This window comes from Camelina sativa, chromosome 10 (genome assembly GCF_000633955.1).
Source record: "Camelina sativa cultivar DH55 chromosome 10, Cs, whole genome shotgun sequence".
Taxonomy (NCBI): domain Eukaryota; kingdom Viridiplantae; phylum Streptophyta; class Magnoliopsida; order Brassicales; family Brassicaceae; genus Camelina; species Camelina sativa.
The window spans coordinates 24,497,733-24,521,345 of record NC_025694.1 but is presented as its reverse complement, the minus strand read 5'-3'; the positions used below and the strand labels follow the sequence as shown (position 1 = coordinate 24,521,345).

The 23,613-nt window shown below is 36.1% G+C and overlaps 5 protein-coding genes and 1 pseudogene across 7 annotated transcripts; 3 read left to right on the top strand and 3 right to left on the bottom strand.

Annotated features, from left to right (window-relative positions):
- LOC109126908 (GLABROUS1 enhancer-binding protein-like 1) lies at positions 898 to 1,498 on the bottom strand. Its single transcript, XM_019230821.1, has 2 exons — positions 1,322 to 1,498; positions 898 to 1,194 (listed from the first exon to the last, which is right to left on the bottom strand). The coding sequence occupies exons 1-2, from the start codon at positions 1,496 to 1,498 to the stop codon at positions 898 to 900; spliced, it is 474 nt and encodes a 157-aa protein (XP_019086366.1).
- Positions 2,333 to 3,729, top strand: LOC104720683 (annotated as a pseudogene).
- Positions 3,969 to 12,758, bottom strand: LOC104720681 (lectin-like protein At1g53070). Its single transcript, XM_010438560.2, has 5 exons — positions 12,754 to 12,758; positions 12,642 to 12,699; positions 12,562 to 12,589; positions 4,526 to 8,080; positions 3,969 to 4,408 (listed from the first exon to the last, which is right to left on the bottom strand). Exons 1-4 carry the CDS (start codon positions 12,756 to 12,758, stop codon positions 7,317 to 7,319), a joined length of 855 nt encoding a protein of 284 aa, XP_010436862.1. The 3' UTR covers positions 3,969 to 4,408; positions 4,526 to 7,316.
- LOC104720682 (GLABROUS1 enhancer-binding protein-like 1) lies at positions 4,115 to 4,684 on the bottom strand. Its single transcript, XM_010438561.2, has 2 exons — positions 4,526 to 4,684; positions 4,115 to 4,408 (listed from the first exon to the last, which is right to left on the bottom strand). Exons 1-2 carry the CDS (start codon positions 4,682 to 4,684, stop codon positions 4,115 to 4,117), a joined length of 453 nt encoding a protein of 150 aa, XP_010436863.1.
- LOC104719818 (disease resistance protein RML1A-like) lies at positions 15,433 to 20,818 on the top strand. 3 transcript variants are annotated; one of them, XM_010437801.1, is made up of 7 exons: positions 15,433 to 15,509; positions 15,689 to 16,196; positions 16,464 to 16,522; positions 17,195 to 17,632; positions 17,717 to 18,818; positions 18,919 to 19,206; positions 19,290 to 20,818. In XM_010437801.1, exons 3-7 carry the CDS (start codon positions 16,503 to 16,505, stop codon positions 20,682 to 20,684), a joined length of 3,243 nt encoding a protein of 1,080 aa, XP_010436103.1. In that variant the 5' UTR covers positions 15,433 to 15,509; positions 15,689 to 16,196; positions 16,464 to 16,502; the 3' UTR covers positions 20,685 to 20,818. The 3 variants fall into 3 exon arrangements, with proteins under 3 accessions (XP_010436103.1, XP_019086062.1, XP_010436101.1); XM_019230517.1 differs by lacking the exons at positions 15,433 to 15,509; positions 15,689 to 16,196 and having other exon boundaries at positions 16,470 to 16,522; positions 17,190 to 17,632; XM_010437799.2 differs by lacking the exons at positions 15,433 to 15,509; positions 15,689 to 16,196; positions 16,464 to 16,522 and having other exon boundaries at positions 17,098 to 17,632.
- Positions 21,061 to 22,464, top strand: LOC104719817 (40S ribosomal protein S10-2-like). The gene is made up of 5 exons (XM_010437798.2): positions 21,061 to 21,174; positions 21,276 to 21,324; positions 21,461 to 21,743; positions 21,883 to 22,006; positions 22,231 to 22,464. The coding sequence occupies exons 1-5, from the start codon at positions 21,172 to 21,174 to the stop codon at positions 22,321 to 22,323; spliced, it is 552 nt and encodes a 183-aa protein (XP_010436100.1). The 5' UTR covers positions 21,061 to 21,171; the 3' UTR covers positions 22,324 to 22,464.

Here is a 23,613-nt window from a genome sequence, read left to right as displayed (position 1 = left end):
TAATACAAAAGAGAAAAGGAAAAAGACCAAAAAAACCAAGAAAGTGCCAACTACACCACAATCCACGCGCTGGGAAGCACCTAGTAAACATAAGTTGATCACTATGAATCAGTACTGAAACAGAGTTGAAAACAGAGGATACTTGTCATGCGTTATACAAAATCCCATATAAGTAAAGGAAACATGTATGAAAACTTCATAAGGCATCATTTGTAAACTAGTTTGACAGCGAGTGTTTGTTGTTATGATCCTTTCTTTGTTCCTTTTGGAGTTAGTAAACAGTGACCGAAGGTCCTAAAATAAAGCAAGATCAAGACACTCCTTTCGTTGAGATTGTTAAAGCTTTTCAATAAGGGTCGACCTATGATCAATCCAATATTCTTTCTTTTGAAAGATGCAAAGTTCCGAGCCCGAACTCAAATATACAACTCCATAGGCCAAGAAACAGAGCGGGTAAATGATCCCTCGATTGCCTTAATGCAAACAACTGTGAATCGCTGAAAGAGAATTCTATTGTTAAATCCGCAATTTCGTGAAACTGGAGGAATCAGATCTGTCAAGTCTTACACTGTCAGGACATCGGTTCAAAACCCTTGTAACTTTAATAACTTTTTCGACTTCTCTTTTACTGTGAAACTGAGAGTAGCTAGTAGCCTAGTAGCAGCAAGTAACAACCACCACATAAAGACTTATGAAACTTAGAAAAAATTTCTTCCATAAAACTTAAAAAAGAAGCCACAAGCCTCACATACGCTAATTCATAGTTCAAACGATGCCTCAACAACAACACAAAACAAGAAAGTAGAGTAGAGACATTAGTAGGAATAAACATAAATCATTCAAATGATGCCAAATACAAGAATTTTAATTTCTTGTGTTGAATAAGTAGTAGATATATCAAGCCCCAGCGTTTGCAAACTTTGCAAAGAAAGTTTGTTTCTTGGCGTTCAAGCGAAGCACCTCAACACTCAGCTCCTTCCATCCATCAGTTAGCTCTTTTCTTGTCTCAGCTCCAAGGTTCTTCAAGTTTTGAAACATCAAATTCTTTTGATATTGACTTAAACCTTGAAACGATGTCGTCACCGCCGCCTCAAGTGCCTCCTTCAGAACACACAAATCATCCTCCTCATCAGACTTCTTCTCCTTGTCACCCTTGACAACCTCCATATCATTGTGACTCACCTCCTCATGCTCCTATCAAACAAACAAAGACGCGTATTAACATCTCGTTACGTATATAAGTAAAAACAAAAAAAATATCAGACGTTTGCATAAAAGAAGAGAAGATCGAGAAGAGAAGGAACATGACACTCACACTCACATTTTTAGTATGTTCGATACTCCCCTCGGAAGCACAGTTTGTCTCTATGTTTGCATCTGAGTCGTCAGATATTATGATCTCGTCTTCACGCCTACGTTTGTCTCTGGGTCGGAATTCGTAGCTACACGGGTAGGAGTCGTCGCTGCTGGTGTCATCACTTCTCTCATGATTAACCATTGATAAGTAGTGACCAAAAAGAATCTAACTTGGCAACGTTTGAGAGTAGAAAGCTAAAACTGCAGTGCCGATAGTGAGAGAGAAGAGTGTGAGTCTGTATTTAAACAAACCACTTGAAGAGTGGGAAGAGCAAACGTTGTATTCGAAAAATGAGCTCTCTACCCTCCTTTATTGTCTTCTTTTTTTTATATTTTTTTTGGGCGGCGACGCTTCGAAATCCATAAATAATGTCGACAACAACATTTTCAAATGTAGTACTATTAATTACATGTTCGGCTAATATTTTTGTAAAATAGTCTCGAGAATTTAGCTTTCTTTTTTTCTTTTCTTTTTATCGTTTTTACAATCGAATTGAAACTGTTAAGTTGAGATGTGAAGTTGTTAAATAAAGGAGGGTCTTTTGTAATATCGGTAAAATGGAAATTGGAAGATATTAACATCGGTAACAAAATATTGTGTAAATGGAAAAATGGAAGCACAATAATCAAACATATTTTATTTAAATTTTAAAAAGGTAAATACAATGAAACAAAGAAAGAGAGAATCATAAAAGGATCATACCATACGAACCGTCTAATATGTAAAAGAGAAACAGAAGTGAATTAAAAAAAAAAAAAAAAAAACACTCTAGTTTAATGGTGTAGTTCTCATTGAGAAAAAGATGAGAAGAAACTCAATTGACAGTGCCGAACAATTTGTGAAGCAAAGAACCATAAGCTGTTCGAGATATGGAGTTGAAGATAGGATCAGTGCATTGCCAGTCGATTTGCTTGTAAGGATTTTGTCATTGGTTTCAACAAAGGATGCAGTGGCGACGATGATTTTATCGAAACGATGGCGAACTATATGGACGATGGTGCCACTACTTGAGTACACAGAGACCAAAACAAATTTTCTTAGCCGTTTAATTCGAAAAAGTAGTAAGCGACCACGATCTATTTGGTGGTTTCTTAACGAGTCAATACGACTCCACAAGGCACCTATATTAGAATGTTTGGATATAGAACTCGGTCCACACTGTCCTATTGATGCCAACGTGGGGAAGTGGATTGAAAGTGCGGTTGATCGCAGGGTTCGTGAACTAGGGTTCGATCTCATGTGGTCCGCCAAACCTATTAGCTTGCCTAAAAGCCTTTATACATGTGATACGCTTGTAGATCTAAGTCTTTACAACAAGGTTTATGTAGATGTTTCATCTTCTCTGGTATGCCTCCCATCCCTCAGATATCTTGCCCTTGATTCTGTGGTATACAAAGATGAAGATTCTCTTGTTAGGCTCTTATCTAGTTGTCCTATTCTCGAATATTTGTATGTGGTGCGACATAACCAAGACAACGTGACAAAGTTTAGTGTAAAAGTGCCATCTTTAGAGACCTTTAAGTATTTTAATTGGAAACCAAAAGAAGTAGAGGATATTGAAGGATCTTTGGTCATAGATTCAGAAAATTTAGAGGAATTCTCCATCGGAGATTCTTCGACAAACTCATGCTCGATTGAGAACAAGCCGCCTAGCCTTGATAGAGCAATTATATACTATTATAGATATCCTGATGACAAATTTATGAAATCTCTTTCCTCGGTCAGATATCTCGATATATGTCTATGCGTTGTAACGGTACTTTTAACCTCCCTTTTTATTTTTATATTTATTGTTATATATGATCACATTAATTGCCACCAGATTATATAACTTATGTACGTGTTGTGTTCATATTGCAGGTTGCGTGGTGTCACGCCATCAACTTCTCACAGCTTATAGAGTGTAAAATACATTCTTTTAATTTAGCCATTAGTGTCTTTGCTTCAAAATTCTCCTGAACTAAAAGTCCTTCTCATCGACCAGGTTTGTGCCTGCACATGCATTTAACGGCAGCAAAAGTACTTCAAAATTAGCAAACATGCATGTTAATTACGTACATTACTTAATGTTGTTTGCTTCCCAGGGACATCTCAAGAGAGCTTTTCCACTTTCGTTCAAGCAACCGGATGATGTACCTCTATGCTTGTCAACGAAACTCGAGATCTTTGAGTGGAAAGAGTATAGAGGAACAAGGCAAGAGAAACAAGTAATAAGATACATCCTTGCCAACTCCAAGTGTTTGAAGAGAGTTGGAATCTCCTTGAAATCAACATGGAAATGGAATAAAAACAAGATAACAAAGGAGTTAAAATCCATGCCTAGGATTTCAACACCATCTCAGCTTTATATTGTTAAATCCGCACTTTTGTGAAACTGGAGGATTCAAGGAGATCGAGTAATTTTGCACGGCTTTAATCAGCTCTGTCAAGTCTTTCGCTGTCAGGACATCTGTTCAGAACCCTTGTAACTCAGTTTATAACATTTTCAACTTCTCTTTTACTGTGTACCTGAGACTAGCTAGTTGCCTGGTAGCAGGGACCACAAGACTTAGAAAAGTTCTCTTCCATAAAACATTTTTATTAAAAAAAAAAAAACCACAAGCCAGCCTCACATACGCTAATTCATAGTTCAAAAAGATGGCTTAACAACGACACACAACAAGAAAGCAGAAACATTAGTAGGAATAATCATAAATCATTGAAATGATTCCAAAAACAAGAATTTTAATTTCTTGTGTTGAATAAGTAGTAGATATATCAAACTCCAGCGTTTGCAAACTTTGCAAAGAAAGTTTGTTTCTTGGCGTTCAAGCGAAGCACCTCAGCATTCAACTCCTTCCATCCATCAGTTAGCTCTTTTCTTGTCTCAGCTCCAAGGTTCTTCAAGTTTTGAAACATCAAATTCTTTTGATATTGACTTAAACCTTGAAACGATGTCGTCACCGCCGCCTCAAGAGCGTCCTTCAGAACATACAAATCATCCTCCTCCTCCTCATCAGTCTTCTCCTTATCAACCTCCATATCATTGTGACTCGTCTCCTCATCCTCCTCCTATCAAAATAACAAAGACGGTAATTAACATCGTTACGTTAAACGTATATAAGTAAAAGAAATATCAGACGTTTGCATAAAAGAAGAGAAGAGTAGGAACATGACAGTGACACTCACATTTTTAGTATATTCGATACTCTCCTCGGAAGCACAATTTGTTTCTGTTTTTGTATCTGAGTCGTCAGATATTATGATCTCTGGCGTTTTGAGCTCTTGTTCGCTGTGTTCTTCGTCGCTGCTGCTGGTATCATCATCACTTCTCTCATGATTAACCATTGGTACGTAGTGACCAAAAAGAATCAAACTTGGCAACGCTTTGAGACAGAAGAGAGTGAGTCTCTCTGTAATTAAAATAAACCACTGGAAGAAGAGTGGGAAGAGCAAACGTTCCACCTTTAATTATTTCTTTTGTTTTTTTTGGGCGGCGACGCTTACAAAAAAACACAAACTATTAATTACATGTTTGGCCAATATTAGTCTCGAGAATTTATTTTTTATACAAATTGAATTGAATAAACTGTTATAAACAAAACTACGTAAGGTGTGAATGGTTGCAGCGGTTGGGGCGGACAAATTCATCTGAGGACTGGACCGCTTTTTATTTACCATTCAGCAAATATAGTTTGCAGTGGTGCGGTCCAAATAAAGCAGAGACAAGACCGCAGCGGACCAACTACGGACCGCTTTTACATATAAATAGAGTTGGTCCGCAGCGGTCTGTAGTCCGCCTTAAAAATGGAGTGGTCCAGACCGCAGATGGATTTGGCCGCCCTGACTGCAGTTACCATTCAAACTCGTAGTATCCGTTTGAGCCTAACCGAAACGTATCTATCGGTTCGTTTGTTTACTTACAATTGTTTTTGTTATTTGATTGTGAATGTGATAACTAAATAAAGAAGAATATACATCCTTCTCGCTGATCTTCATTCCTCGCACGCAGAATGGTATATTATTCTTCTGATCTGAATTAAGAGTTTAAAACAGAATTTAAAGAACACTTTTCTTTATAGCTTAAGAAAAATTCCTCAAAAACTTAAGCTCTCCAATCTCTCTCTTACAACTCATAAGTTATGTCATAAGCTGACATCTCCTTATATAAAAAAATTTAGTCCTAATCCCATTAGGAAAACACCTGTTTAGATAGCTCCTAAATACCTTTGATCTTTATCTCTTAACCATTGCTTGGTTTAGATAAGGATTACCACATTCTTCAAGTTGACTTCATGCTTAAGCCAACATTCTCCCTTCTAAGCTTTAAGTCATTCACTCCAATTAACTCTCTCATTTCCTTGAACTTAATTCTCCCAAGAGGCTTTGTTAAGATGTCCGCCTTTTGCTTCTCACCGGGAACATGTTCGAGCTCTACCTGTCCATTCTCTACACACTCTCTAATAAAATGATATCTAGTGTGTATATGTTTACTGCGTCCATGAAACACTGGATTCTTTGTGAGGGCAATTGCAGACTGATTATCTATTCGAATAACAACCTTCTCACACGCCAACATTCGCTAAGTATTTCTTGGAGCCAGATCGCTTGTCTCGCTGCCTCGGTTGCAGCCATGAATTCAGCTTCACAGGAAGATAAAGCCATTGTGTCATGTTTCTGTGAACACCAAGTAATTAGACTATCACTGAGATAAAACACATGTCCGGTTGTTCTTCTTCCGTCATCAGGATCCACATTGTGACTATTGTCACTATAACCAACTAACCTCAAATCCCCTGTGGAAGAGCTCTTAAATGTTAACCCAATGCAGTAGTGCCACGTAGATACCTAAGACATTGCTTCATCGCAGCTCCATGAGATTCTTTTGGAGTCTGCATAAATCGACTTAAGACTCCCACACAATAGGATAGATCAGGTCGTGTGTGAAGCAAGTATCGCAAACAGCCTACAACCCTCCTGTAACTTGTGCCGTCAATATCTTTCTCTTTTTCCGCCTTAGAAAACTTAATACCAGCTTCCATCGGTGTTTCTACCGAGTTACAATCTTTCATACCGGTTTCCTTTAAGATTCTCAATGCATAACGCTCTTGACTCAGTGTTATCCCACCATGACTTTGAAAAACCTCAATGCCTAGATAATAAGTCAACTTACCAAGATCACTCACTCAAATTTCAAGGACATCTCTTTCTTGAAACTGTCTATGACCGATGTACTTGTTCCTGAAACAAATATGTCATCAACATAAACTGCAACAAGAAGAGTTTCTTGATTCACCTTCTTCCGGAAGACTGATGGTTCTTTAAAACATTTTCTGAACCGGAGTTCCTTGAGAACTTGATTAAGTTTCTCATTCCAAGCTCTCGGAGCTTGTCTCAAACCATACAAAGCTTTGTGAAGCTTGTAAACTTTATCTTCGCTCCCTTCTACAATGAAACCATCGGCTGTGAAACATAAACTGTTTCTTTCAATTCTCCATTAAGAAACGTTGTTTTGACGTCTAGGTGATGTATCTCCCATCCTCTTGATGCAACAAGACTCACAAGAAGGCGGATTGTCTCTATTCGTGCCACTGGTGCAAACACATCCTCAAAGTCAATTCCATATCTTTGAACATACCCTTTGGCCACTAGCCTAGCCTTATACATACTTATACTTCCATAAGAGTTCCTTTTAAGCTTAAACACCCATTTCAAACCTATAGCTTTAGCTCCATGTGGTAACTCAACGAGACTCCAAGTATGATTCTTTGAGATTGAATGCATCTCTTCTTCACATGCTGCTAACCACTGTTTCGACTCTCTCGCTTCATTAAAATCCCTCGGTTCATTATCCAAACACATTAAGAGCTGTTCTCCTTCGATTTCTGCTAGCAATATATAATCATTGAGATATTTTGGTCTGGTGATTATCCTTGATGATCTTCTTAACACTAGTTGTCCTTCATTAGCTTCATCTCCCTCAAATCTCGTGACGCTGGACACCACGTCCCATCGAACCGGCGAAACCGATATACATTACCTCGTGAACCACATTAGAAAGGTCGAATTTTGCTTCGATCAAAGGCCGGTTCGGTTTCTTCAAATGCGCCAAACCAATGGTAACGGAGATGACTTTGTGATTGTTGTTGTACTCGATCCAAGCCTTGTATCTATCTCCACTACTCAGCTTCAAATCCTTAAACAACCAACCGTTTCTTGTCATAACCCAATAACCGGATTTGACTGAAACCACCGAATCAACCGAGTTAATGTCGACTCCGACATGGTTATCGTTTATATCACGGAGGTTCTTGTCCTGAAAGACATCAAACTCGACAGCAAAGAGATGGTTATTGGGATTACCGTTGTTGGTTCGGTTCACAAGACTGAGATAACCTAAACCGGAACCATCGTGTTGGTTAGCGGGTACGACGATGAAGGCAAGGCCGTGACCTGGACTAGGGTTTGTTGTAGGAGTAATGGAGAAAGTGAAAGAGGTTTTGAAAGGATTGAGAGACGTAGCGTTAGGCTTGAAAGTGACTGGACTGATGTGAATAGCTCGACCGTGTGAGAAAGGGATGTTGTCTCGTGTCAATGTGATGGCTCCGGAGCTGTTCGGACCATACTCAGCGTCTCCATGGAGTGATATTAGACCGGTGCCATTACCACCAAAGGAATTGAATTTGAAATTGTAAGCAGTGGTGGTTGATTGAGAGGTGAAGAGGCGGCGAACTCTTACTGTGCCTCAGTCGGCTTCTCAATCACCTAACTTTTCTGGTGGTTGGCTCCGATCACAGCCTTCTTTCCTCCTTGAGCAAGATAAGTAATTTAACTCAATCTCTGTTTTTTCTTCTTCTTCTTCTTTATTTTGTAGTTGAATTGTTTTAATTTTTGTTCAATCCCTGTTCTACTGATTTGGATCTTAAAGTCTTAATTTTTAATCGCAAGTCTCCCTTTGATTTCAAATATGAGTTGCTACCTACCCACCACTGCAAATTAAGCTCTTTTTTTAGCTCAAACTACTGAAATTGTGTCCTGAATTCTATTTTATATTTGAGAAGAGTGTATTTTGGTGATGTATGTGAGAATGGTTTTGTTGGCTTTGGGACTGTAGAAACGGAGAAAGGGATCTTTGATGCTATATTGGAATGTGAAATCGATACTTCTGAATTATGTAAAAAAAACTATATGTAAACCAATATGTAAACTATAAAAAAATCATCCATCCAAAGTATAAACTATATGATTTGATAATTTGCAGTACAATTTTGTTGGTGGTCTCTTGGGTCCTAGAGGAAACCAATACTTCTGAATTATGTAAACAAATTTGTTTTCTATTTAATGTAATTAAGTTATTGAAATAATTGTTTTGTCATTTTAGATTATTAAAATTTGATAATTAATAAACAATTATTTAAAAAATAATAATTTTAATGATTAAGCAACTTTAATAAAATTTCTCTAGTGGATGGATGATTTTGTTTAAAGTTGTTAGTGGGTTACTTTGATTAATTTAATATTAATTATATGATAAAATTAATTTTGAGCAACTTAGATGGGTTGCTCTAGTGGAGATGGTCTAAGAACCTATGATTTACTATTGTTTGTCCTAAGAAAAAAAGAGTTCTTATTAAGAACTCATATGCCACTTGTCTTAACATAATTAATTCAATTTTCATCACTTAAAATTAAAATAAATAAGAATATTAAACTAAAATAATATTATAATTTTGCCATTAGAGATGCTCTAATTCTCTATAATTATAGTAGAATACTTGAATTATAACTATAGTGCAATGAATGTTATTTGATTGATATACTATTTTATAAATTAATATAAAAGACAAACTACTTTTTAAAAAAATATTTCCAATGAAATTATGCTATATTATGATCTTTCCCTTTAAATATGGTATACAACTTATCATGTTTTGGTCCGATTTTCTAATAGTAGATGAAATTTTCCAAAACAAGGTATGCCCACCACTCCTAGTCTCCTAATACGAATATACCTCTATTTATATTTGAGAAAGTAATTTGATTTGGTTTAGTTAGTTTAATAGTATTCAAGTTATGGGTTCGATCATGGAAAGTATTGTTTTTTAAACAAACGATTCAAGTCATGTCTTATCCTCCATATGCATAACCCAAATATTGACCCTTAACCGAGAGTATAATTTAGTATTAACATACAAGAATAGATATCTAAGAAAGATTTTACCACTCTGAACTTAACTACGCAAAAACCATGAATAAAAGTTCAAGGTGGTATCAATCAAAGAAAAGAATGATCAAAAGAAAATTGGACAACCAACCAAAATGCAAGAACTATGTTTACTAGACATTTTATTAATCACATGTGTCTTAAGAAAACTCTTATAATGTTCTAGAAATAGAATAGTAAGAAACAGAGAAGTGATTAATAAAGCATAATACATTTAGTAGACACACAGAGCATAGACTCATTATGCCACATGCCTATAGTGGGGATAATAAAACTGTATGTATTATTAAACAAAAACATAACTAATAGAGAAATCAAGCTCAGATTCGTTGCACTTTCTAAACGGATACACTAGTGATTCAATGGTATAACACAGATTAAGATTAAGCTCCATCAAGTGGTAAGATTAAGTGACTAAAGAATAGACACTAGTGCCATAACACAGATATTTACAATCAATGTATTGTAAACAAATCAAGGCAATGAGTATACTTGTAGAATGTAGGACAATAATAATCACTGTATGATGCACAATTTGAGAATGTCATTTTGTATGTTTGAGCCAATCATCAAGAGTTCAGAGCGTGACACAAAGACATATAGTACATTCATAAAGCAAGAGAACTTATGATACATACATGATACATGCACCAAAGCAAAGAGCCAATCACCAAGAGTTTAGAGAACTTATGATACATACATGCACTAAACCAAAGATTAAATTAACTCTTTTATCCATGTACAATGCAGAATCCAAAATATCATTTCATACGTTTGAAATATTCATACTAACCATACGACATTGATGATGGATTCTTACTTGGGGTATAATTTAGGATAAACATACAAGAATATATATTTCCCAAAAAGTTAAGTCAATTTATCACAGTAAATATTCTGAGAATCAAAAGGCAAAAAGTCACAAAGGTATCATCCAAAGACAACTAACCAAAATGCAAAAACTATGATCACCAGACATCTTATAATGTAACACAAAGCAAAAGGAATGACAGAGGACACTGGTAATTGACAAAACCAAAATTGAAAATCGAAGTGTCTATTTCAAACAAACAATATTAAATATTCCTTTCTTAAGAGATTCACATGGAATTAAAAAAAAATGAAATAGACTAGAACATACACATTGATAGTAGCTTCGTTTCGTAGAAACGTACAGAACATGAGTCTTATATCTTATACAATGTTCTATAATACTAACTCATTGCGCTACTTTGCCGTATGACAAACTAAAAACTCGACTTTGAACATATCTATATGTGTACTACAAAAACTTTCAAGTCTAACAACTAATATAGCAAACTATGGTTCCTAGAACCGATACAAAGTATTAGCCATAGAACACAATTAGAGTACTAAATTCTGGTTTTGACATCAGTCATAGAAAAGTGTTATTAAAACAAAAAGCATGGTAGGAAAATTAAGAAAGATCCTTTTCAGTTTTCACATTCTAGAAATTCAATAGATTTTCCAAGCTCCAGCAACTCAATAAGACTAAGATTAAACTCTAGTACCATAAGAGAGATAAATTCAATCATTTTATATAGTAAAGACTCAAGCAACATTTACAATATGTAGAACTTAACACTGTAATCATCACTTAATGATGGAGAATAATACCGAGATATCAATCAACAAGGGTTTAGAGGATAGCACAAAACATACAGTTCATATAATGAGAAACCTTATGTTAACATAGAAGCACCAAAACAGAGATAATAAGTATATTATAGTATTATACACAATGAGTATACATGTAGAATGTAGGACAATAATAATCAGTGTATGATGCACAATTTGAGAATGTCATTTTGTATGTTTGAGCCACCCAGACTAAGAGCATGACACAAAGACATATACAAGCAAGAGATCTTATGATACATACATGCCCAAAAGCAGAGATAGAATAAATATAAAGTTAAGTCAAACTACCACAGTAAATATTCTGAGAATGAAAACGCAAAAGTCACAAATGCATCATCCAAAGACAATCTGACAACTAACCAAAATGCAAGAACTATGATCACCAGACATCTTATAATGTAACACAAAGCAAAAAAAAATACAGACACTGGTAATTGACAAAACCAAAGTTGAAATTCAAACAAACAGACAATATTAAATATTCCTTTCTTAAAAAACATTACAGATAGAATCCAAAAATGAAATAGACAAGATATATACACAGTGATAGTAGCGTCGTTTCATATAATAATGTAACAGAACATGACTCTTATAGTCTTATACAATGTTCTGTAATACTAACTAAATGCGCTACTTTGCCGAATGACAAACAAAAGACTTGACTTTGAACATATATGTATACTAGAAGAACTTTCAAGTCTAACAACTATAGCAAACTACGGTTCCTAGAACCGATACAGAATATTAGACATATAATACAATTAGTCAACTCTAAAGAGCAGAGAATATCATAGCAGTTCTTCTACATGCCTACTATGATGATCATAAGGTAAAAAATCAAGAAAGATCCATTGCACACTCTAGTAATTCAATAGATTCGAAGCCCCAACAACCCAATAAGACTTTAGATTAGAGTCTAATACCATAACAAAGATATTTTCAATCATTTTGTATGATAAAGACTCAAGCAACATGTACAATATGTAGAATTTAACACTATCATCAGTCAATCAACAAGGGTTTAGAGGATAACGCAAAACATATACATCTGAGATTCAAGAAAACTACTACAAGATGCATACATATCATAGAATGAGAAACCTTATGCTACATAGAAGCACCAAAACAGAGATAATAAGTATTTTATACACAAACACAATGTAATGTTCCATAATAAAATCTACCTTTTTATCGTAGACAACAGAAAATACTACCATTATACTTATACACAAATGATGCAGAATTTTAAAACTTCATTCGCACCAGTAGAATAATCACCAAGGTATTTAACTTTTAAGCATAACACAGGCGACTAAAAAAAAGAACCTATGATACTTACAAGCACCAAAACAGAGATAAGCATATACCTGAACAAATAAAAAATGAATCATAATTACAAACAAGTTTGAAAGCATATACCTGTTCAAGAAGTCTGCTACACTTGGAATTCTTCTCAACGCCTCCAGAAGCACATAACCTGCGGAAATTAAAATTAGTTAGTCTTCATTTAATGGAAATGCTTAATACTTACCTCATTTTTTGAAGCTATTGATAGTCTTTTCTATCCAATAAATCAACAAGTCTTAACCACTCCATTGTTGTATTTGTCACAGATATTTTGTCTTATTTCTTTAAGCCGTTGGTAACCACTCAATAGTCTTATAACTTCTTTAAGCCGTTGGTCTATTAGTTTTTAGGTTCAGCCTCAATCTTAACCTCTTTCTCTTAACGTGCTGGTCGTTTTCACCATCCAACAAGTCTTTGTCAAATATCTTTGTCTTTATCTTTTTTTAAGCCGTTGGTCTATTAGTTTTTAGGTTCAACCTTTATCTTAACCTCTTTCTCTTAATCTGCTGGTCGTTTTTACCATCCAACAAGTCTTACTCAAGTGTTGGTCGTTTTTACCATCCAACAAATCTTTGTCACATATCTTTGTCAAATCTTTTTTAAGCCGTTGGTCCACTCAATAGTATTATAACTTCTTTAAGCCGTTGGTCTGTTAGTATTAGGTTCAGCCTTTATCTTAATCTCTTTCTCTTAATGTGCTGGTCGTTTTTACCATCCAACAAGTCTTTACTCAAGTGTTGGTCGTTTTTACCATCCAACAGGTCTTAATCACTCCATTGTCTTTGTCAAAGATCTTTGTCTTATTTCTTTAAGCCGGTGGTGTCTACTCTTCTTTAAGCCGTTGGTCTATTAGTTTTTTTCTATGTCTTATTTCTTTGTCAAGTACTGTTGTCTTTATGCCTCATATTTTAAGCCGGTGGTCGGATTCCATCAAACAAAGGGTTGGTCGTTTATACCATCCAACCCAAAGTCTGTGACTTCTTTCTATGTCTTAAGTCAGGGGTAGTCAAATTGTGAACTCTTTCTTTTATTTTTCCCCCTTTATACAGTCTTTGTCTTATATAGACTTCTTTAAGTCGGTGGTCTGATTCCATCAAACAAAAGGTTGGTCGTTTATACCATCCAACCCAAAGTCTGTGACTTGTTTCAGTGTCTTAAGTCAGGGGTAGTCAAATTGTGAACTCTTTCTTTTCTTTTTCCCCCTTTATACAGTCTCTGTCTTATAGACTTCTTAAGCCGTTGGTCATTCCCCCATCAAACAAAGGGTTGGTCGTTTTTACCATCCAACCCAAAGTCTGTGACTTCTTTCAATGTCTTAAGTCGGGGAGAGTCAAATTGTGAACTCTTTTTATTCCTTTTCCCCTTTATCCAGTCTTATAGACTTCTTAAACATGCATGCACTACCAATCCAATAGATCACAATCAATCGTGTTTGGGACAATGTCCCCAAAAAGAATCAGACAGAGCACCATTAGATTAGTGTCTGCCCACGAATCTCTTTGGGTTTTAAAAAAACAAAACAAAACCATCCAAAAACAAAAACCAACAAGTTCCATCCAAAAACAAAAACCAACAAATTAAAAGAGGCTTTGACAAAAACAGATGACTTGGATATATAAATCCCAAGACTGATGTCATCAATTGCAAAACAAAATCATAGACGAGAGAAATGATCGATCATAAAGGTTTGTTCTCTTGTTCGATATCAACCCTCAAAAACTGAAAACCCAAAAAACAAAAACCAAAATTAAAATCAGGAAAGACAAGCGATAAACATACCTCGACCACATGATTCAAGCGGAGGCAAGCTTCTTCGAAACCCTAAACAGAACAAAAACAAAATCGCGACTGTTAGAAAACTTGAAATCGAAAAAAAAAAAAACAAAATCGCGAAAGATAAGGAAGGAATCTAACCAAAATGATCACTAAAACCCAGACGATGATGGTAGAAGATTCAGGTCAAATCAAGCATACTCCAGTTACAATCAAAACCCTAGATCAGTACCTCGATGACGGATTTCAAGCTTCTTCGAAGCCCTAAACAAACAAAAAAAATACAAAACGATGAGAAAACTTGGATATCATAAATAAAAAACAAATCGCGAAAGATTAGTGAGGAATCTAACCATAATCACCATCAAAAAACCCAGACGATTGCAGCAGTATCACGCCAAATTAAGCATCCTCCAAGATCCGTTAAAACCCTAGATCGGTACAACATAAAAAAATCGATTACACCAATCTATAAATCCTAAAGCCAAACTCGCTATCCTATAGAAATCGAATGAAACTTACTAATCTACAAATTATTGTAACAGATCTTCGATTAATCGAGTGGATTCTTCCCGAAGAAACAAAGGAAAAAACTTTTTTTTTTTTTTTTTTTTTTTTTTTTTTCTGATGAATTGTGAAAAATTTATCCGTTGCGTCTTGAGTAGTGACAATAAACGCGTTTATATATTATTAATACTGTATCGACCGTTGATCCGCTAGATGCTCTAATCGGACGCTCCTGCATCTTCCGCTGTAGGCGGTTTATATTAAGCCTAATAGAGTTTAAAAGATAAGCCCAATACGGCCCATTAATTCAAAATTCAAATTTTGAGAAAGGTGTGTATAGTAGTTTAGATTCTAATATGTTACTACTGAAGTTAATTAATATTTAAAGGAACTGTTAAACTGTTAAAGAGTAAAAGAAGACGAAGTTGAGATGTGAAGCAGTTAAATAGATTCCTCTTACTGAAGAAGAGGTTTCCGGTTAATGAGTGAGATAACCTGAACCAAATTACACGGTTTACACATAACCGGTTCTACCTAATTTGAATAGTGATCTGGTTCTCCTCCTGGTTCGTCTTCTTGTTCATCCAATTCCAAATTCGTCTTCGTTCTTCCTTCTCATTCGTTTGGATTCTCTCATGATTCAGCTCTTCGACGAATTGGGTATTCAAAATTCCTTTGAAAATTCTCTCTTTCTCATTACGCGTTTTGCTAATCCGAAACCATTGTGACACTTGACAAAAATTGGAGTATACTCTCTATGATGTCCAATTGTTATCTCTATGATGTTCTTGCTAAAGCTTTTATACTCTCTAGTACTTATATAATTTTTGATGATCTAGGGCAATTAGAGGGTTTTTTGGTAAAAGAGATGCCTTTGAAGTGGATGTAAAGAGATAGATACCTAAGCATCAGTAGTGTGTGATACTATAGAACGAAAACTCGATAATTGGGTGTTGTTTACTAATCTTGGCTGAGGGTAGTTAACAGCAAAAGGAGTTGCTCTGAAACTATAGGCAGCATCAACCAACCAACCAGCACAGGAATGGAGCTGTTTGGTTCTTTAAAATTGAATTTGTCGAAAGAGGTGAGCATACAGGTTTCGTGGAGGTCGATTAGGAGCTTTGTCCTTGGACAAAAAGGGACTTTTCGTGGATTCTCATGAGACCATACCAGTCTAAAATCTAGTTGAGGTTACAGTGAAGAAGTAAGTAAGTCATTTTGGATCTGGAATTGCATTTGAATCTAGAGACATTGCTACTATGTGGTGGTTGCAAGAGTTAGGTGTCCTTTATTTTCAAGTCTTCATCAAACAAAGATGGGATACAGCGAGCTGCATAAGTAATCCAGGTTAGTGTTATCGTTTAAGTATCATTCTAAACGTGTTACTGCAAAGGACGTTTCTAGTTATATTTCAATACAAGTTTCTGATATATTAGTTTCTGGTTCGTTGTGTATGCTATTCGGCCATTGTTAAATCTTAAAAAAACATCGATTTGAGCTGCTCTTCATCTAAAAGGATTTTGAATTTCCCGACTTTTGTTAGTACCTCCAGTCCCTGAATGCAAGCAGCATCTTTCAATCACTGAAACGATTCTATTGTTAATTGTGAAACAGGATAAATCAAGGAGAGCAATTGTACAAGAATTGGTTTACATGTTACAACAATCATCAAGGTTAGTAGTACCTACCTCTCTTTGACTGTTAGGATAGTTATGTGGGCTTATAAGAATACTTTTGATGCAATTTTGATAGACGACCAAGTCATCAAACTAGAGTAATATTATTCGGTTATATTGAGTTGGAAGACCAATTCAACTGCTTCCACAAGTCTGTCGATTTCATAAATCCCATATATTGACTGTAGTAAGCTTTTCCAAGAAACCACACAAGAAGAGAATTCATCTGCCATTGTGGACTGTGGTCAATAGACACATTACTATCTAAACACTAAATAATATTTAGAAAAGACCCAAGTCAATGGACTTGTACGGTAACTATTACAAAAAGAGAACACCATTTGTAAGATTTTTATTGTTGCTATGAGGAAACAAGCTGGTAGTTTATACTAAAGTTAAAAAAACTCTACCGTTTACTTAGTTTTAAAAAGAACATTTGCAAGCTTGTAATTAAAAAAAACCACCATTTGCAAGACTTATAATAATATATTATGAGGAAAAAAGTTTGTAATTTTATGAGCATGAGAAACAAGCATTCAAATGACTTATATCTTGTTTCCTTGGTCTTTTACGTATTTTGTTCATTATATAGCCGTTTTCTCCTCCACATACATCTTATTATTAAAAGCTTTTTCTCATGGCGTCTTCTTCTTCTTTGTCTCAGATCAGAAGGTATCATGTCTTTCTGAGCTTCCACGGCCCAGATGTTCGTAGATCATTCCTTAGTCATTTGCATAAACACTTTGCAAGCAAAGGGATCACGACATTTAAGGATCAAGGCATTGAGAGAGGCCACACCATCAGACATGAACTCGTACAAGCCATTAGAGAATCAAGAGTCTCAATCGTGGTGCTGTCGAAGAAGTACGCTTCTTCAAGTTGGTGTTTAGATGAACTGGTTGAAATCTTGAGGTGCAAAGAAGATCAGGGGCAGACATTGATGACAGTTTTTTACGAAGTTGATCCATCAGATGTTCAGAAACAGGGCGGAGATTTCGGAAGCGGTTTTGCGAAAACTTGTGAAAGGAAAACCGAGGAGGAGAAACAGAGGTGGATGAGAGCTCTGACTTATGTAGCTAACATTGCCGGAGAACACTCTCTAAATTGGTATGTAGTTTATCTTTTATCTTTTTTATACAATGCTTCAATGGTGGTGTCTCTGTAAATTTAGACTCGTTTTTTGTTTGGTAGGGATGATGAAGCTGAGATGATTAAGAAGATTGCTGCTGATGTTTCAAACAAACTGAATGTTACACCATCAAAGGATTTTGACGGGATGGTGGGAATGGAAGCTCACTTGAGAAAAGTGAACTCTTGTTTACGCCTAGAGTGCGATGAAGTAAAAATGATTGGAATCATTGGTCCTGCGGGAATCGGTAAGACAACCATTGCTCGAGCTTTATTCAACCAACTCTCTGCCAATTTTCAGCTTAAATGTTTCATAGAGAACCTCAAGGGAAGTTATGGGAACGATGGTACGGATGATTATGGTTCAAAGTTGTGTTTGCAAAGCCAACTTTTATCCAAGATTTTGAACCAAAGGGATATGAAGGTACATCATTTAGGCGCAATAAAGGAATGGCTACAAGACCAAAAAGTCTTTATAGTTCTTGATGATGTAGATGATCTTGAACAACTAGATGCCTTGGCTAAAGAACCATCTTGGTTTGGTTTAGGGAGTCGGATTGTCGTTACCACAGAAGATAGAAAGATATTGAAGGCACATTGGGTGACTGATATCTACCTTGTGAATTATCCATCCGAGGAAGAAGCTCTGGAGATTTTATCTCTATATGCTTTTAAGCAAAGTTCTCCATCGGATGGTTTTGAAGAGCTAGCAAAGAAAATTACAAATATTTGCGGTAATCTTCCATTAGGCCTTCGTGTTGTTGGTTCATCTTTGCGTGGAGAGAGCAGGGACGAGTGGGCATGTCAATTATCTAAGCTAGAAACTAGCCTTGATAGAAAACTTGAGAACGTGTTAAGAATGGGATATGACAAATTATTGAAGAAAGATCAATCTCTGTTTCTGCACATTGCATTTTTCTTTAACAATGAAGCCATTGTTCATGTGACAACCATACTAGCTGACAGTGACTTAGATGTCAGAAATGGGTTGAAGACCCTTGCAGATAAATCTCTCGTGTATGTATCAACCAATGGGTGGATCACAATGCATTGTTTACTGCAACAATTGGGGAGACAAGTTGTTTATGAACAGTCTGATCAACCTGGGAAACGTCAGTTTTTAGTCGAGGCTGAAGATATTCGTAATGTACTGGCAAACGAAACTGTAAGTTGTTACATATATAATTTCTCTAGAGAGCTTGCTTAATAAATCTTTGTATTTTTATATCAGTTTCACACCAGTCTTGTTTTGAATTGTTTGTTAGGGTACTGGATCTGTCGTAGGTATATCACTTGATATGTCAAAGATCGATGAGTTCTTTATAAGTGGGCGAGCCTTTGAAGGAATGCGTAATCTCCGGTTCTTAAAAATCTATGGGAGCCATTTTAGTACATTGCAGATGTCAGAAAACATGGAATATTTACCACGTTTAAGGCTACTACATTGGGATTCATACCCAGGAACACTTCTTCCTCAAACATTTCGACCAGAATGTCTCGTTGAATTCCATATGGCATATAGTAAGCTTGAGAAGCTCTGGAGAGGTATCCAGGTTGGTATTTGATATTCTTAGAAATGTTTCTAACGATTCAATCTAAATCAGATATTTCTCATTTGTTGTGTTTGACAATGCAGCCTCTTACGAATCTCAAGGAGATAGATTTGGGATATTCCAAAAATTTGATAGAGATTCCAGATCTTTCAAAGGCTACTAATCTTAAGACATTGACACTTACGTCTTGCACAAGTTTGGTGGAGCTTCCTTCTTCTATTAAGAATCTACACAAGTTGAAAAAGTTGATGATGATGGGGTGCGTAAAGCTACAAGTTGTTCCAACCAACATCAACTTAGCATCTCTTGAAGAAGTCGACATGAGTGATTGCTCACTGTTGAGAAGCTACCCGGATATTTCTACGAACATCAAGGATCTCGATGTTGGAAACACGAAGTTGGAAGTTCATCCATCAATTGTTGAACGTTTGCCTCGTCTTGAGTGGTTTCGTATAGGTAGCAGAAACCTCAAGAGACTAACACATGTCCCAGAAAGTGTAACACATCTAGACCTAAGCAACAGCGATATAGAGAAGATTCCAGATTGCATCACAAGTCTCTCTCGACTAGAGAGTCTTTTCGTCTTCAAGTGCAGAAAACTTCTGACATTGCAGGGTCTTCCGTCTTCGCTCAAGTACATAGATGCGACGGATTGTGGATCACTCGAGAGAGTCAGTTTCTATTTCGGTGATCCAATGAAGGACTTCATGTTCCACAATTGTTTCTCATTCCAGTATCCAATCAGGGAACTCATGTTCCAAAACTGTTTGAATCTTGATGAAGAATCAAGAAGAGTACTCATACAACAACGGGTTTACGAATATGTATGTTTACCAAGTAAAGAAGTTCCGGCGGAGTTCACTCACAAAGCTAGAGGAAACACCTTAATCATCCCTATGGTTATGGATTGTAAAGGAACTTTCTTTGCATCCTCAAGATTTAAGGCTTGTCTTCTGCTTTCGCCAATCAAGTACTCATATCTTGATATAACTTGTCGTCTAATGACAGCAGGAGGTGTTACCATTATGGAACTTAATTGGGATTCAATGAATGTTTCTCATTTCATAACAGAGCATCTGTTTATATGTGGTGCTAACTTGGTTCGAGAATCACTTAACGTGGGTGTGACTGCGAACGAGATTGTGTTTGAGTTCAGCTGCATGGACAACGCCAAGATTATTGAGTGCGGTGTACAGATCTTGAGTGAGGAAACAGAGAGTAACAGTGGTAGCGAAGTGGATTACTTTGAAACTGAAGCCATCACCGACGACCATACGTATGGAAATGAATACTATGAACCTGAAGCTGCTCAATGTAAATATACATGTTTCTGGAGTTGGCTTAAAAAGCTTTGGTCTAGAGAAGAAAATGATGACATCACAGAAGAAAACATGAACCCCCATTATGATTTAAAGATGATGAAGAAGGTGTTTGCATTAGGTATATCTTTGCTTTTGCTATATCTTATTTTCCCATAGTTTTTTCCTGCAAGAACTCATAGTGTTGTCAAAAATCAAAATACTTGTAGTAACCTCTTCGATCGATTACTTTGAACCAAGAGGTATGAAATTATATGTGTGTATTGAGTTATATGACCTCTTGATTTAAAGTATCTTTATGGTTACTTGATGAAATTTCTCACGAATTACTCAAAAGACTTAAAAAGGTCAGAATGCTCAACATGAAGAAGACCTTGATGTAAGCTAAAACGGTACCGTAGTAAGAAGAAGTTTTGTTAGATTGGGTCGAAAACATATTAGGCTACGTTGGCCCATTAAGACTTTTTTTTTTAATCTCAGCCCAATTTGGGATACATAATAAAACCCTTAAAACAAACATGATATAAAAGTGGCGGCTTCAGTCGAAATTAGGGTTTCGCGTTAGGAGAAGAGAAGCGAAATCAAAACACATACAAACGCAGTCACCTTCCCTGTCGCCTCCTCCTTTGTCAATCTCATCGCAACCATGGTAGGCATCTCTAGTCTCTGAATCACTCGTTGCCTTAATCCAATACTGATTCCAAATGTTGAGTATAAATTCAAACTGACCCTTGTTTCTCGTATTTGCAGATCATATCAGAGAAGAATCGCCGTGAGATCTCCAAGTACCTCTTCAAAGGTACGAACTTGATTTGAGCTTGTGAATCTTTTAGTCTTCTTAGTAGATGGGTTTGTGCATAGAAGACAATAGCATTGATTGATTAATTGATTGATTCAAGATAAGTGTACTTAGAAATGGGTTGTGTTTTGTGCAGAGGGTGTTTTGTTTGCTAAAAAGGATTTCAATTTGCCACAACATCCTTTGATCGAGAGTGTCCCGAATCTGCAAGTTATCAAGTTGATGCAGAGTTTCAAATCTAAGGAATATGTTCGTGAGACCTTTGCCTGGATGCATTACTACTGGTTCCTCACAAATGAAGGCATTGACTTTCTCAGGACTTACCTCAATCTCCCATCTGAGATTGTTCCTGCTACTTTGAAGAAGCAACTGAAGCCTCTTGGTCGACCTATGGGAGGCCCACAGGGTGACCGTCCCCGGTAATCAACTTGAATCTTCAGTTGTGTCAATCTTCTTGTTGTTGTTGTATCATTTCTTCTTCAGTTGAATGTGGTGAAGAGTCTAATGGTTACTTGTATAGTGTTTAACATCTGAAGGTTTTGACTTGTCTTTTTACAGTGGCCCACCTCGTGATGGAGAGAGGAGGTCTGGTGACAGAGAGGGTTACCGTGGAGGTCCTAGATCAGGTGGAGAGTATGGTGACAAAAGTGGAGCTCCTGCTGATTACCAGCCAGCCTTCAGGGTATAAAAACTCTCTTTTCTTGTCATTCTCTGTTAACTGTTGCTTCTTTGATTCTTATTCCTGAACCCTTGTAGCTGTTACACATTACATTAGTATCATGCTTTACATTTCATTTGGAAACTTGATTTGTAAGCTTTAGCTGTTGCACATTACATTAGAATCATTACAAAATGTTGTTGAGCATTTGTGTTGGGTGTGTAATTAAATGTGTTGGGGTTGTACAGGCACCTTCTGGTGGAGCTAGGCAAGGGTTTGGTCGTGGAGCCGGTGGTTTTGGTGGTGGTGCTGGTCCAGCTGCTGGATCTGATCTTCCTTGAAAGGGAATTTATGATCCTTTCTTGTTTCTTTTTGGTCTTATTTAAAGGTTACATAGTACCTTTGATTTGAGAACGAATGTGTCTTTGAGAACTTTGTTTCTTTTTAAAACCATTTTCACTATATGATTGTTTTCACTATAATTTTGTGCTTAAATATACAAAAACGTGATTTAATGCTAACTCTGTTAATTTCTCCGTTAAACCAATTTGACGTGGATTCCATGTGTAACAGCAAAACGACGTCGATTTAAAAAATAAAATTAATATTGTAACAAACTGGGATCGAACCTGCACAGCTTATATCTAATAAGATCAGTTTAACCAATGCGACAGAACAAATAATTGTTATAGGTGGTACAATAAATGAATATGTATACTCTTGTGTCTCTTTCTCTTTTACGTTGATGGCTCGTGAAGAAGTTCAACAGCAACAATAATGCCCTAATCCTTCCTCATTGTCGCTAAATTCTTCTGTCTCACACTCGTAGCTTTATAATTTCTCCAAACTCATCACTTGAAAAGGTTTAAACTTTAAACTAAATAGATCTAAGAGAAAAGAACAAGAATTTAGAGTTTATGTGCTCCAACAAGATATACATAGACCAGATTACTATATTATATATATATATAGATATATCTCCTGATAGCTTTGATACTCATCTGTCTCAACCAGATCTGATTCTGGGTTTTTGATTTCAATGCTAAAATATACTGTTTTTAGATTACTCTATGTTAGGGTTAGTCTTTGAATCAATAGAACATAGATTTCCAGAGTTAAAACCATAGGTTTCGATTAAACTGAACTTGATTTCGCCATTGTTGTTGTTGTTGTTACCCTTCATTCTTCGTTGTACAATTTCGGGAAAGAGGAGAAGAGGAGAGGGAACAATTTCGGGAGAGAGAACAATTTCGGGAAAGAGAATATATTGGTTCTTTGTTCATTGTACCCCCAATAATAGAATGTGTCCGAGTGGTTATGGAGAGATTTTTCTATCCGTTGTTCGAGTCTACCTTGCTACATTTATTTTTCGTTTTATTTTCGTCGTTTATTCTGTTTGCCTGCACACCTTGAATCCACGTTTTTGTAACTAATCACGTTTTGTATATTTAAGCACAAAATTATGTTTTAGCAAAACCAATAATCATATGTATCAATCGAACATATTGTAATTGTCCAGGTATGATAAACCGTTTTTCTAAGAAATTACTCCCATCCAAATATAATAATAATTCTAGATATTTAAAAATTCCTAAAATTTGAAGAAAACTAGGCCAATACCGCGTGGGCTA

Bases quoted from the DNA above. Each gene is read 5' to 3' on its own strand.
- LOC109126908 (XM_019230821.1), bottom strand. From the start codon at position 1,498: ATGGTTAATCATGAGAGAAGTGATGACACCAGCAGCGACGACTCCTAC. The intron at 1,195-1,321 runs GTGAGTGTGAGT...TTTGTTTGATAG, and splicing joins GTATCGAACATACTAAAAAT to GAGCATGAGGAGGTGAGTCA.
- LOC104720682 (XM_010438561.2), bottom strand. From the start codon at position 4,684: ATGGTTAATCATGAGAGAAGTGATGATGATACCAGCAGCAGCGACGAA. The intron at 4,409-4,525 runs GTGAGTGTCACT...TTATTTTGATAG, and splicing joins GTATCGAATATACTAAAAAT to GAGGAGGATGAGGAGACGAG.
- LOC104720681 (XM_010438560.2), bottom strand. The intron at 12,590-12,641 runs GTATATGCTTTC...TTATTTGTTCAG, and splicing joins GTAGCAGACTTCTTGAACAG to GTATATGCTTATCTCTGTTT. The intron at 8,081-12,561 runs GTAAGTATCATA...AAGCCGACTGAG, and splicing joins TTATCTCTGTTTTGGTGCTT to GCACAGTAAGAGTTCGCCGC.
- LOC104719818 (XM_010437799.2), top strand. From the start codon at position 17,163: ATGGCGTCTTCTTCTTCTTTGTCTCAGATCAGAAGGTATCATGTCTTT. The intron at 17,633-17,716 runs GTATGTAGTTTA...TTTGTTTGGTAG, and splicing joins GGAGAACACTCTCTAAATTG to GGATGATGAAGCTGAGATGA. The intron at 19,207-19,289 runs GTTGGTATTTGA...TTGACAATGCAG, and splicing joins AGCTCTGGAGAGGTATCCAG to CCTCTTACGAATCTCAAGGA.
- LOC104719817 (XM_010437798.2), top strand. The intron at 21,325-21,460 runs GTACGAACTTGA...TGTTTTGTGCAG, and splicing joins CTCCAAGTACCTCTTCAAAG to AGGGTGTTTTGTTTGCTAAA. The intron at 22,007-22,230 runs GTATAAAAACTC...GGGGTTGTACAG, and splicing joins ATTACCAGCCAGCCTTCAGG to GCACCTTCTGGTGGAGCTAG.